Below are 14,323 nucleotides of genomic sequence, written 5' to 3'. Positions count from 1 at the left end.
ATGGTCCTTAAAGCAATGAGCCCACCTGGGCCAAGGCTGAAGAACAAGATCCCTGGTTCCATGCATGGTTACCTTTGACCCTGCCTGGCAAGGAAGCAAAGGGGACAAAAAAACCCAAAACAAAACACAAAAACAAACACCAAAGAAAGGAAGGAAAAAAAAATCTGTGGCATTCTGACTCAGCACCTTTCACACTGTAAGCTTTGAACTGTACACACAGCTTCCTCCCCTTACCTATGCTCTGTGTTGCCAGCTAGGAAGCACCTTCGTGTCATTTTTTCAGCCCGTTGGCCTGCACCATGAGCACTGTGAGTGCAAAAGCCAGCTCTGGAGGTCAGGAAGAAGCCTTGGAAATGAGGAGCGAGACGCTGGGGGAGAGCAGCCACTCAGAAGATACCAAGAGGGGACAAGTGATCCTTGTTGCCTACCTGATTGCAACCCTGGAGCTGACCTGCCTCTTCATGCAGCTGGGAGTCTTGCCGGTGAGTATGGGTTGTCTTGCTTCACAGCACGTCCTGTCTGCAGTGCCAGGCTGTGGCATTTGCCAGCGAAGTCAGAAGAGAGTTTCTAGCAGGAGAGGAAAGTGTATTCGTAGCTGTGGCTCTGTTCAGGGTATGCCCAGGCAGTGAAAACTGGATTATTATTTGTCCTGCACTAGCACCTAGAGCCCTTTCCTGGCCTGACGGCCCTGGGTGAAGCTGTTTGTGTCTTCTTGCTTCCAGTGGGAGAGTGACCCAACAAGTAGCAGCAGAAACCAGAGATTTCAGAGCAGAGGTGCAGTTTTAAACAACTCTTAGCAGATGGCACAAAACAAAGATGTGAATCAGAAATAGCTGTCCCTTGAGCATATGAATTTTAAATAGGAAACCCCCAAGGACTGGGGCTTTTCAAGGTCTGTGGTTTTTGTGAGCTCAGGTTGGGGATGTGCTATCTGGATTCTAAGTAAAGGCAATATTTTGCCCATATTGGGCTTGCATCAATTCTGGCTTGCTCAATTAAACACCAGCTCCAAGAGCTCACTGCAGGCATCTCCTGGGTGGTGCTCAGGCTGCCCCAGGTGCAGGGTCTGGAGGCAAGAAGGTGACTCAAAATCTCCCTCGTCCCCCTTTGCAGTAGATGAATATGTTCAGCTGTGTTGGACTGCAAAGGTAAAGGGCGGTTCAGATTTGTCACCTGCTGCAAAATTGATGGTTTTGATCACATCCCATTGATTTTCATTAGCAGATAGTGTGGGATGGAGGCTTTTGGTCTTTATTAAGCAGCCTGGGGCTGACTCTGAAAGTTTCATCTGTGGGTATGAGGAAATGCTTCTTGGGAGCTGTAGTCCTCGCCACACAGACTTTAAGCTCTTTATTCAGAAATATAGCATACTTCATTTCCCCTGACCTGTGGGGGTTTTTTTTCTTTTTTTTTTTCTTTTTTTTTTTTTAGTACTTGGCAAAGAGCCTAGGTTTGGATTCAGTGGGGTTTGGCTACCTCCAGACAACCTTTGGTGTTCTCCAGCTTGTGGGAGGTCCCATTTTCGGAAGGTAAGTGAGAACAATTCTCATGACCATTTTCATAGTTGAAAAAGGCCAGGTATTTTTATACTTTAATAAAAAAACCCCATTTAGTTCTGGTTTGGGGTCCTGTTGAAATGTTTGAAGACTTCATAAATGGGTAAGGGGAAAATAAATACTAAAAATAGAAATACCGCAATATAGAAGCAGCCTTTATATTAACTTAGCTATGTTTTAATGACACACATTTAAGCGTAACAGTATACTGGGAACAGGCTTAAACCATCAGAGTCCTCAGAGCCCAGTCCTAAAGGCTTAATCCTGCAAACGTTTTATAGCCATGTGTAACCTTAGAAATGTCTTGTGCCTGGGAAACCTAAAAAAAAGAGGGTATTTATTGATGTTAAGTAGAGCTGTCAATGAAAATATTTGAGGGTCGTGTTATTTTTACGGCTGAATCACACTGTATCTACATCAGTGTTTGATACAAAGCTAGACTTGCATGAATCTTTAAGAACTGGGGCATCTGTAAGCTCATCTATCAAAATAAGACAAGAGTGGAAAACATTCCAGTTTTCTGCCTCTGGAGTAACAAAACAAAAAAATCCCTGGACTATGTAGTGAATCATGGTCTTTAGGTTACAAACAGCTAATGTAAACTTCCCTGGCTTTCATGTAAACAGCAAAGTTTTGACCTGTACCTCTTCCTCAACACGAAGCCCTTTAACTATTTATGCTTAGCTTTGTTTGTAGACCAGTCTTGGCATTTTGGGGGATTGTTTCTTTTAGTGTAAGCACAACTAATTGCTATGCAAGGTAATGTTCATCTGCTATCTGTAATATGCAACTTCAATAAACTGAAGGAAGGAGGCATTGGAGTGAAAAACACTGTCTAAGGGTCATCTTAGTCTCAGTTGCTCAGAAGTCTTTCTGTGGCACTCTTGGATGTTGTCCAACTTAGCTTTTTAAAGTATCTTGGAGTTGAATAAAACCTGATCTGGTTATTTTGGGTGTTTTTCCTCAAATAGAAGCAAATTGGACTCACTATTGCCAAGTCTTTACTGAACCTAAAGATAAAACTATTTTCTTTAATTGATGCTGAATGAGAAATGTTGCTTTGAACATCCTCTGGAAAGAAATGGGAATAGCTTCAATTGCTGTTGAACCTGAACTAAAAAAATCAGCTAGCCTGATTGCCTGGTCTGAACCAACTCAAAGAGTCATAGAGTAAAACCTGAGGGCTCCATGTGCTCTGAAGTGATAATATTGAATGCGTTGCTGAGCTGCTGGAACCACCTCTGCCTGTGGCTAGTCTTTAGCAGCTCTGAGATAAACTGAATTTATTCTTTGAAGTGTCAAGGGGGGAGACTTAGGCAAGGACGTATTATCTTGTAATGACCTGCATGGTCCTACTTCTGACAACTTTGTACCCTTTCTGTCCCAGGTTTGCAGATCAATTTGGCACCCGAGCAGCCTTAATTCTGTCCTGTGCATCTGGAAGTGCCTTCTTCCTGCTCCTGTCCATCTCTACCAGCATCCCCCTCCTCTTCCTCTCCAGGCTGCCATCGGTGTTCATGCATGGGCTACCAGGTAAGGTCTGTCAGGGCTGAATGGCTTTCCAAATTGCTTTTATTGCCTGGTTCCTTTCTTGCTCATGTTGCTGGAAGTCAACAGGCTCAACAGCATAAAGGAAGGCAGGAGAAACATCTGGTGGTCAGCAGGGATGAAATGGTGAGGACATGAAGCAGCAGGTGTGTGGGTTGTGGAAAGGAGCAGAAAAGCAGGGCTAGTAGCACGTAGTCTCACATCCATCCTCCTGTATGATCCTGAGCAAATTGTTTGGACATCAGCATCCAGACAGGGGTGATGAATACCTGCTGTCAGCAGTACTATCCCAAACTTCTCAGCTGCCTTCTTGCAACCGGGATGTTTTATAGGACAGCTTTTCCCTTTCTCCTGGTAAAATGAGCATATTAGTCAAAATGAAACATGATTACAAAAATACCTTCTGTTACCCGCCAAGCTGCTCTGCTTTGGTTGGCCTTTCCTGGATGTCACAAGCTTCTTTCAAGGGATTCTTTTTTCCCTGCAGGTGCTCAGAAGGTTATTACAGACCTTACTACTCCTTCCCAACGTGCTGATGCTTTGGGGAAGCTGGGTCTTTGCTTTGGAATAGGCGTAATCATCGGCTCTACCCTGGGAGGTGTCCTCTCCACCAGACTTGGGTAAGTGCTCCACTTGTTTGGTATAGGCCTTGTTGCAACCATGGAGGGAGCTGCTAAAGGGTGTTTTGCTTCCCTCCCAGCTTTTGATGATACTCTGCTGCTGGTGGCAGTAGAGGATCATACCAGAACTCAGAATTTTGCTTTCCATACTGCTTAAAAGAACTACTTCCACTGTTTTTAAGGAGACTTTGAAAATCTCATCTTCTGTCTACTTAAATTGATTTAAATACAAGTTGAAGTGAGAAATAGAGTCTGTCTCTTGGTTGTCTTCTCTTTGGAGCTGAGTGTGCTGAAAAGCAGCATGCACAGCATGGTGTGCTTTTTAGAAAGTGTTGTACCACTGAGAAATGGAGATGAGAAGCAGTGTGATCTAAGGGTCATCTTCAGTGTGCTTGGAGGATGCTCTGTACAGAGAAAGAGAAAGTGGAAAGCAAGCTTGGGACAGTGAGGGAAAAGAGTGAGGAGGTCTAGCCCTGTCCCAGCAAGATGAAGCACATGCCTGCTGCTTCGCTGCTTGCTTTCCAGTCTGGCACTTCGTGGTGGGTGGCCACCTTCCCTTATGTGCTGCAATAGAAAAGAAATGCCTGATTTTGCTGAGTTTAACCGTTTCAGTTCACTATAAAATCACAGAAGGGTTTGGGTTGGAAGGGACCTTAAAGATCATCCAGTTCCACCCCCTGCTATGGGCAGGGACACCTCCCACTAGCCCAGGTTGCTCAAAGCCTCATCCAGCCTGGCCTTGAACCCTTCCAGGGACGGGGCATCCACAACGTATCACTAAAGGAAGCTCAGAAGGTGTGATGTATTGGAGGACTCTGCAGGCAGGGAAGTGCATGTGGCTGTAATCTTTCTGGAAGATTCCCCAGCACTCCTCTGGTGGGGAAAAAAAAATCCCCATCCCCTCTGAACTTTAGAGCCTTTATTTTCCTCCCCTTCTTTTATTACACACACATGCTTCTGCAGGTTCAGGTTAGCGTGGAAGCTTTTTTTTTTTTTCTCTCTCTCCAACCTTTGGGAGCATTGTCGCTGCTCTACAGCCCTGGCCGGAGGTTAAAGTCCCCGAGGGGAGCGAAGCTGATGTTCAGGAATCCAACGTGTCCCGGGAGCGGCCGGTGTCCGCTAGGTGTCGCTGTCGGCCTGCCCGCACCGCTCCCGCACTGCGACGTCATTAAACATCAATTGCGTGAGCGTCAGGCTGCGACGTCAAATGGCATTGGGATTTATTTTTATAATTTTTTTTAATGATCCCTTTCCTAGTGCTATAAGCTCTGGGGACCGAATGTGACCCATCGCTCCCCAAACCCTGGTGTGTGCGTTCCGGTGCTGCAGTGATGCTACTTAGCATCTCCAATCCCTTGAAAGGTTAATTAAGTAGAAGACTTTCACCTTTGCTGCCTTAGGGAGCAGCCCCTGAAAACTCTGTTTGCTCCTGTACCTTGGCAGTGTTGGACCAAATTATTGCTACAGACGTTTTCAGGGATTTTTTTTCCTTTCCCTTGAAACCTGAAGAGGTTTTCCTCGATTCTCTTGGGGTTGGTGCCTGTTCTGTGTTGGCTTAATTAGTCTGAGGCTGGTGAGGAGGATTTGTTTTGTTGTTGTTATATGGTTACCTAAAATTAAAATTGGGGATGTACATAATATTAACTAAATCAGTATTTTAAACTATTTATAGGTGTTGCTGCTTGAGTGATTATTTTTTAAAATTAGTATTATTTTTCACCAAATATGGTGAGTGTATCCCTTCTGTGTGTTAATTGTCTAAAAGGTTACCTCAGTTCTCTGCTTAATCTTTGGTTGTATGCCCATATGTAAACATCAACATTCAAGTAGCAGTGTTATCCAGCAAAAAATTTATGGGGTCTCACTTTCCAATGTGTGCATCAGCCGTTGATTTGTAGAAAAATCAACAGTGGAAGAGAATCCCTTTTCAGTTAATTATTTAGAGACACCTGAATGACGTCCAGCTTTTGGATGTCGGGGCTTGGTGCTGTCAGACGACAGGATGCTTCCAGACTCCCCGTGTTGCTGTTTATTTTGAAAGCTTCTGGTCCTTGCATCTTGTGCCTGCGACATAACACAGAACAGTGATTGTTGTCTGTAGTTATGGGAAAGTAAAGGACCTGCGCCTGAAGAACTACACAGCCTTTGACTTTCCTGTTGCAGGGGATTGTTTCCCTTGCATCCAGTGGAGGGCAGCTTTGGCTCGCAGCTCGTGCCCGGCTGCTGGAGCATCCCATCGCAGTGGTTTTGGGGCTGCTCTTCTGTCCTGTAGCAGAACTGGGGAAAGCAGCATTTGGTTTTCTCCACGTGGATCTGTGCATCCCGCTGGAAGGATGGGATGAATTCCTGTTAACGAGAGACAAACCCCAGTGTGATGGCAGGACCCTTCTGACCACCCTGACATGCAGAGGGTTGATTTGGTTTTTATCAACAGCAATTCAAAGCTGAAGGACTGCACAGGAGAGGACACTCTGGGTGCTGGTAGCCACTTTTGCCGCAGCCAAATCCACCTTTGCTCTGACACTGCGCTCAGCCCCTTTGCCAGATTTCTGTGCCAAAGCTGGAGGAGCAATCCACCCCTATAGAGTGTTTTGGCTGAGTTTGATGGTGAGTGGTACTTCGGCCCCACGAGCAAAGCCAGCTCTGTGCCATGGAACAGCCCCTAACGCACCTCTGGCTGTGTCTGTAGCACTGACCTGGGGGTAGAGGAGTGGGTGTCACATTATGGATGTACTCATGGCTCTCTGGCCCTGTCACAGCGTATCGCACAGACTGGCTGTTAACCATCCCTCCCTGTTTCCCACATTTGTGCAGGAAGGCTCCAGCTATACTTGGAGCTGCGTAATTGCTTCTATTTTTTTTTCATAGAAAAATGACCCAATCTCTTTTGAAAATAAGAAATTCTGACATGTCATGGAAGGGTAAAGCTGGCGATTTCTGTCCATTCTGCACTCCTCGCCCTCCCTGACCACAAAGCTGGCCGGCGCTCCCTGCAGTCTGTTGTTGACAGCGTTACTCATATGTTAGTAGTGGTTTGTATACAAGAGAGGGGATAGAAATCGGTCTCAGCTCCCCAGCTGATGTCATTTTGGTATTATTCCACTGTATTGCATTTACCATTGATGTATTTGACCTAAAGAACCAGTTTGTTGTGATTTTCATTGTTGGAATAATATTTGTCAACCCTTATTTATTAAGGGAGCCCCAGGGAAGTTGAATGGCTCGTTCTGATCTGCTGAGGATTTTTTGGCTGTTGGACCTCTGCTCCTAAGCTGTAGCCGCCAGCTCCAGCCCTTCCTCTTCCCCTCTCTGAAGTACTACACTTTGCCCCTATGTTTTCCAAAACTTTGAATGAAGCTGTAGCAAAGGAATTGTGACTTTTAGTCAGACCTGGACATGTTTCCTCTGTGAAATGTGGCTTTGCTTTTTGCAGATCCAGGAGCTGCTTGCCAGCTGGCTTCACCCTACTGGATTTAATTGCTCTTAATATAGAGCCCTGTCCACTCCTCTCTGTACAAACTGCATACAGCTGTAAGAACATGCTTGCTCTGGGCAGGGTGATGGCCAGGCAAATTTACACCACCTGAGGACCAGGTATAAACCAATTTACTAACACAAGCGATTGTAATCTTAGCCATTTAGAAAGTGTTTTCATGTTTATACACTTTTTTTTTTTAATTGGTGTTTCTGGTCATTGATCAGTTGGATCAGGATTGTGGATATAAAATAGCTTGAAAATAACTCCTGTAGTTCAGCTGAGGTCTCCAGGTTCTCGGTGAGTCTGCAAATTCTGTCACAGCTCATCCACAAAATGTGACTAGGAAAAGGAGCTGTTTGCTCTCTGCATATGTTTCCCCCTCCCTGTCCACTTTCTGGGAAGCTGTTAGGGGACCACAGGCTGCAGGTAACTGTGTACCCCTGGAGAGAAGGGATATGGTGTTTGTAGCAGGCTTTTGTGGCCACGCTGTGGGTGAAGGGTGGAAGAAGGAGGCTGGATTAGTCTTCAAAAGTGGAAAGAGGAGCCTAGGTAGCTAATTACAGAGATTTCATCCTTTCTTCTGGGACTATGATTAATTGTGTTTGGCTTTGTTCTTCTTTCTTTCTAACAAGGACATATAGAAGCTTTGCTGCATGACCCAAGATTTGTTTGCTTTCTGTGGACAAGGTTTCTTCATTTGAGTGACTCAGCTTTAGGCTTAAATGTCTTGGAGCAATTATTCTTTTGAACTTGGGATTTTCCTGGCCAAACCCCTTTGGTCTCTTATTTAATATTATTACAGCAGGCTTTGGGGATAGGTTTGGTTTTGTTTTTTCCCTGGCTGTGCTATTATCCTCCTTCCTCTAGGGGAAAAGAAGGAGCTTGTTTGCCCGGAGTAGGGAATTGCATTTCTTTTCAATAAACCATTTGAACAATGTCCTCTGGCAGGGAATTTCTCATCGCTTCGCGGCAGAGTGGAAAGACTGTGGGTGTTGAGAGGGCTGAAGGTTGGGAGCTGGGAAGGCGGGTGGGAACGTGGCAAAGGGTGAGAGGGGGTTGTGCTCTGTTCTGGGACAAAGCAGGGCATTCTGCTGCCAGGAGCTGCTCCTGCTCCCTTCCAGCAGAAACTCTGGTATTTCTCTGCCTGGGATGATGTCAATTGGCCATGCAGCATGGATTGGTGACGCTGGTACAGGCGTTGCTTTGTCCTTTGTATCAAGGGACTTTGGGAGACGGAGGTGGTGTCTGCTTGCCAGTAAGTCATCCATTGCTGCAAGGTGGTCTGGCACCGTTGGTCATGGGAGAGATGGGGAGGAGATAGCGAACAGGCTGCTTGTCCAGGAGCTAATGGATTAGGGAAGACGCAGAGGGCCTCAGCTGTGGCCTTCTGTGAAAAGTAAAACAGGATCCCAAAATTATTTTTCTCCTTTATTCTGCATGACAGCAATCTTAATCTTTGGGACCATAGTTTCCAAACCTATGTCTCTAAGGTCTATGTTAACCGGGTCTGGATAGAGGATCATGCACCTCATCTCTCCCCAACTTGTTGGTTCAGAGTTCAGGTCGAGGCCACTTTTCTCCTCTCCTTCACCCCCAGCACCAGAGCTTTCCAGTTCTGATGACTTGTTTAACCTATTCTTGAACTTGAGAAATGCCTCATGCACTTTGGGTGGAGTTCACCTAATCTTAGACATCTACAGTGGAGACAGCTACACCTAAATTTCCTGTTCAGACTCTGCTGTGTGGTTGATGGAGAGGCACAAGGCACAGACACTTCTGTAGCAGCGTTTATGTCCTCATGAAGCAGTCCTGAAACGGCTTGGGAACAGTCTGACAGTTGCTTAACGTCAAAGTTGTGAAGCACTACTTCTGCCCATCAACACGTTGTATCTGTGGTCACAGTCCTGTGATTGCGAACATACCAGCAGTCACCACGATGCAGGTCGTGAGCAGTTTCTTCTGCCTGTGCTGCCTGCATGCAACAGACAGCTCTGCACCAAGCTTGTCCCCAGCTTTTCCTTCCTGTAAACCTCTGCCAGTTTTAGATCTGGACCATACTGACAGTGCCAAGGTGCCCTTGTTCCCTCTTTGCACACCTTTGCTAAACCTGCCCCTTCCGTCCTCTCCCTTCAACTCCTGGTCTGAACTTCACTGGAGGGAGCCATGATACTGGGCCAAGAGCTCCTCTTTGGTCCTTCACCCATAGGTGGGGCCCTTTCCCAAGGGAGGAAGAAAGGGGTTCAGGGCAGGACCCAGCAGCTCGTGGGAGGGAGTGCCCATGCTGCCCTCAAGGGTATGGGCTCTGGTTGAGGAGGGCTGGGCTTGTGGTGAGCTAACGGGGTGCTGGTTGGCAGCCCCTTCCTCAGCCTTGTCAGGAGCTCCCCGTTTTCCTTGAAAATTCTCATTCGCAGGTTTGGTGGGAAGGCTGTGAGGATGGCTGTACTGGGTCACAGGGGATGTCTGCCTGCCCCTTCTCCCCACAGCACACTCCTTCTTCAGGGCACCTCTGCCCTTTTGGATTGGCTGCTTCCTCTTCCCAGGGAAACCATGGTGAAAAGGCATTAAAAAAAAGAAGTGTGTGTGGGGGAGAAAGTATCCAGAACTTGCCTGTGTGGCTGGTTTGTGCTGCTTGGATGGAGAGCCAAGGTTTGGGGGCTGTGGAGTGTTGCCTTGCACCAGAGCCATGGGAAGAGGGGACTGTTGGCGTGGGTTGCCTGGTGTCCTTCTGTGGATTGACAGTGGTTAGAAAAGAAAGAAGAAAAGCTACAGAAATTTCCCCACTGCCCTCTCCAGCTTCCATCGTGCCTGTGTGCCAGGGGAGGCTGCCCTGCCTCACCGCCCCATGCCTGCAGTCAGAAAGTGAGGGGGCGGCAGGTGAGCAAAACCCTGCTTTGTGCATGTGGTGGCTAGAACACAATCGAAATTGTGTGAAGTTACCTCTGCTAAATAATTCTGGATGTTTGAACACCGTTCTCCTCAGCCGATGAAAAGCGCTGGGTTTCTGTGCAGGGTCCTGCCTGGTTGGGTGGTAGCTGTGTTCCTGCAAGGCTGAGTCAAGGTGGTGGTTGATTTTTCTGGTCAAGCCTGGCTTAACAGCCCCAAGTAATAAGTGTAAAAAATGAAAAAAAAATAAAGAAAAAAACCCAAACCCCCAAAAGTGGGGAAAGGCACAAGGTATTTTGGGTCTGGCTTTGCTAGCAGGGGCAGCATCGGAGGGCTGAACATGACCCTCACCGTGCAGGTTGCACAATGAGGCAGTGTCTGCTCATGACTCATCTGTTCTTCCCACTCCTGGAATATTTCACGGCTGGGCAGCAAATCCAGCAATATCACTGGGGATTGAAATCCGGGGAAATAGTTTTCTTTGTTAACAGAAAATAGAAAGCACAGAATAGGCTGTGGTTAAGTCCCTGAACTGGGATTTGAGTTTTGGCTCAAATGTTTTCCTGTGATGAGAGCAAGTCATCCCGTCCCCCTGTGCTGATGTTCCTCATGCATAATATGGGGCAATGAGATGGTTTTTCCTTCCCTCTCCCAATGTATTTACAATATTGCTATTTAGATTACGTAGCCTTTGGGATGCAGACTGTCTATCACGAGGTATGTTCATGCAAATATCTACTACCTCGGGGGGACACATCCAGTTTTTCCTGGATGTATCTCCTCTTCATCCCCTGGGGTCTTGGGCAGGCAGAGTTTTTGGTGGCACAACTATCACTCCATTTTATTTTAGTTTTTCCTTTATTTTTAAAAATTGTTTATCAAAAGCAAGTGCCAGCCTTTTGCAGCAGAAAACAAGGAAAATCTGAGGCAGCTGTAGAGGTCAGTGGTGGGGGGGCCACCAGAGGGTGGGGACTGAATGCAGGGCTGCAGAGCTGAGCCCAGCAAGAGCTAGTGGAGGGACCTGGAGGGCAGCACGACAGCCTTCCCCTAGTCAGGCATGCACACTTTACATCTCCTAATCCTTTAGACTCAAAGGGTCACGCTTGTGTTTCCTTCTGATCTGCTTCAGTGGATGAGCCCAGCTTTGTGGGGAGCTCAGGGCAGGAAGGATGTGGTGCTTGCGTGGGAAGGATATCAGCCAAGGGAGGGAGGGGAGGTTGGGATGAATGGAAATGTGCTGCTTTGGCACAGGAAGGCTAGGCTGGAAGGAATTAGGACTTGGGAAACTGAGGGGTGAAGCTATGCAGGAGAAAGGGTCAGTGCTTTTAGATACATTGGGGCAGAGGGGGCAGCAGGATTGGGGCATCAAGGGGCTTGGGCTGGGGGGAAGGAGCATTTCCAGTGGACCTTTGTGGTGGAGAGAAGAGGGACAGCACATCCCCTGCTGCTGCTTTGCCCTATTCTCCTCTGGCCTGAAATACAGCTGCTGGAGGGGATGAGTGGAAAAGCAGCCCTTTGGGAGGAGTTTGGGGTTGGGTATTAAACCCTTACCAGCGCTTCTCTGGGCGGTCACTGATGGCTGGACTGGACAAGCGGGAGGCTGCTGGGTGGACGGGGAGATGCAGCACCCCGTTTTTGTGGGGTGCCGCTTCACCGTGGCCCTGGGTGAAGGCCAGGCTTCTCGGATGGGGTGCTCAGACGGAAATAAAAAAGGTGTGACCTTCCCATGAACTACACCAGCTTCCGCAGCCCCACCCAGGGTTTGCGTTTCATTGCAGGCTCTTTATGAAACCCTGCGCACAGCCACTCTGCCAGCCTGCGAGAGCCAAAGGTATGTGAAACATCCAGGCGGTAAACACAGCCAGAAGGCAGAGGAGTTTGTGAATGGCCATCTCCAGGCTAACCCCAGCGCTTGTTGGGGCTTGCCTCTCTAACCTGATAAACCATGGGTTATGGCAGCCCAGGGAGAAGGTGTTTCCTGCATCAGAAATGTTCTCTGCAGCAGTCAAATTGCAAGCTCCCAACCGCTGGGGCTGAGCCCTGGGCTCTGCAGGTGCTGCAGCAAATGCCTTTCAGCACCACTGGCAGGCAGAGACGCTGATCCGAGAGGAGGGCAATGCTAGTGGTGTGATCCAAGAGGCCGGACTCCACGGTGAGGGTCTGTCAGTGCGTGGGACATAGCACTGTGCGTTGAGCCAGCAGTGGGTCCGTGCCATAGCACACGCAGAAGCACTCCCAGTTTGCCCAGTCAGTGTTTGCAGGAGGCAGGGCAGTGTGCCCTGCAGGGTTGTGTCCCATTTTGGGGGATATGGAGCAGCAGCTTTGGCGGAGTAGCATGGCTCACTGTAATTAACTATTGCTTGGGAGGTGGCTTGGATGGCTTGGGAGAGACACAGACCCTATACGTTCATTAGAATAATTTCCTTTGCTTTACAGACGCGTAAGGGACTCTGCTCCCCAACTGTCCTTCCTCTAAAGCAGAAGCACAGCAATCAGGCTTTCCAGAAGTGACTGGGATTTTCTTCCAGTCTCCCCCTTGGAGATGTCTAATGTGGATTTTCAGAGACAGGAATTTAGCACTTTAGCAAATCTGGTCTGTTTAGGGTAGTTCAGGATCTGAAAACTTTGAATATTTTTGAGCATCTGAGGTTTTCTTATTCGCTTGTTGTTACATCAATTGTTGCTTCAATTTTAATTTATTTTTCTTGGTGGAGAGGGGATTATACATCGAATCCTTTGTGGTTTGTATGCAGTATTATCTTTCTCAGTCTTGCTATGTGTTCCTTTATTCCCTGATATTCTAGGCTGAAACTTTTGGACTAATTAGCTCTTTACAAAACTTCACTGTGAATCCTTTTGAAATCTGCACCATCTTCATTTTTATGGGATTTGGTTCATTTCTCTTTTACCCCAGGGTCTGTGATCGGAGATGTATTGAAGTCATTGGAAGTGTTTCCTTTGAGTTTGGTTTTAAATCAAGCTCTGGGTAAAGAAATTTGTAGAGGAAGGAAAGAAACCTCCAGAAACCTGAAAGATTCCTGCAGGATATTTCTTTAAACAACCCAAATAATTAGAAACCCTCTTGGAAAAGCCATCTGGGGAGCACCTGAGCAATGCTTACAGGAGGCCAGAGTTTTAAATGCTGTTCTCAGGCTTTTAAAAAAATGGAGGATGAAAGACAGTAATGGTTATTAAAGCTGAGAATGCTCATGCGTCAGATGTTTAAGCTCACTTCCTACAGAAGCTGAGAAAGACTTTTTCCTGATGTAAAGCTGTATAACAGATCGTCTGTGTTGTGTGAGGTGGGTTTCTTCCCCTCCCCTTTCCAACTGGCCAGACACAGTTGGAAATGAGATGGACGATGAATTGATTCTGCTGGCTGATGTTTTCCAGTGTATTCCTGAGTGTCTCCCAGTCTTCCAAGAATTACTCTTCATGGCAGAAAGAGACCTATTTCTAGATGGACGTCCTGATGTTTAGAAAAGAAATTTTGAAACCATTTGCTGAAGAACAGCTTTAGGGTAACCGGCGGAGCCTGTGGTTGGTGACACCAGTCTCACGCCTCGCAGTACACCCACACGTGTTCTCATTGCATGCGATTACATGGTCTGGGATGTCTCATTGCCAAATCATAACCTGTCCATCCTACCAAAAGTTGCATCATTTTGATTTTCCCTGGATGCTGTGTGGCAAGCACTTTTCAGATGGAGTCTCTTGGCCCTTAAAGGATTCGTGAAGTTTTTCCCATGCTTTTGTATAAAGCCTGATAATTATTTTTTTGACTGTTTTATTTCTTGGGGACAGAGGTTCAGCTGTGGCAGAGAAGCATTTGCAATGGCTAGAAAAGTCCATCCGTGGCACAAAGCCGCTCTGAATAGCTGTGGAGCTAAGTTGTTCAAAAAGTTTCCAAAACACAAACACTGCCTTAACTATTACAGCATCCAGTGTGAGCAAATCCCATTTTCCTTTCTCCAGTTGTGCCAGTCCATCCCATTCCATGCTGGTGAGAGTCCAAGTGCCCACCAGGAAAGCGAAAGCAATCAAGAGCCACGTGCATTACTCACCTACCTCAGTCAAGAGGACCCAAGGTCAGATGATGCAAAAATGACTGCCAAGTGCCTACCCAGAATAATCCAGCCAGGAGATAAGGCCTGGCCTATCTGCGGGCCTGCCCTGGGAGGGGGACATGGCAGCGAGCTCGGCGCCGGGCTGCGGCGGCACCCTATGAGGGGGGAAGC

The 14,323-nt window shown here is 47.2% G+C and overlaps 1 protein-coding gene across 1 annotated transcript in view; it reads left to right on the top strand.

The window, feature by feature from the left end:
• The first annotated feature begins 299 nt into the window (after nt 1–299).
• The window catches only part of SLC22A18 (solute carrier family 22, member 18), a 58,653-nt gene continuing 44,629 nt past the window's right edge, over nt 300–14,323 (top strand). The window contains exons 1-4 of the mRNA XM_010076167.1: nt 300–482; nt 1,432–1,529; nt 2,944–3,089; nt 3,592–3,724. Coding sequence (XP_010074469.1) covers nt 300–482; nt 1,432–1,529; nt 2,944–3,089; nt 3,592–3,724 — 560 coding nt within the window. The remainder of the gene's footprint in view (nt 483–1,431; nt 1,530–2,943; nt 3,090–3,591; nt 3,725–14,323) is intronic.

This window comes from Pterocles gutturalis, unplaced genomic scaffold, assembly GCF_000699245.1.
Source record: "Pterocles gutturalis isolate BGI_N339 unplaced genomic scaffold, ASM69924v1 scaffold14913, whole genome shotgun sequence".
Classification (NCBI taxonomy): Eukaryota; Metazoa; Chordata; class Aves; order Pterocliformes; family Pteroclidae; genus Pterocles; species Pterocles gutturalis.
This window is presented reverse-complemented; position numbering and strand designations above follow the sequence as displayed.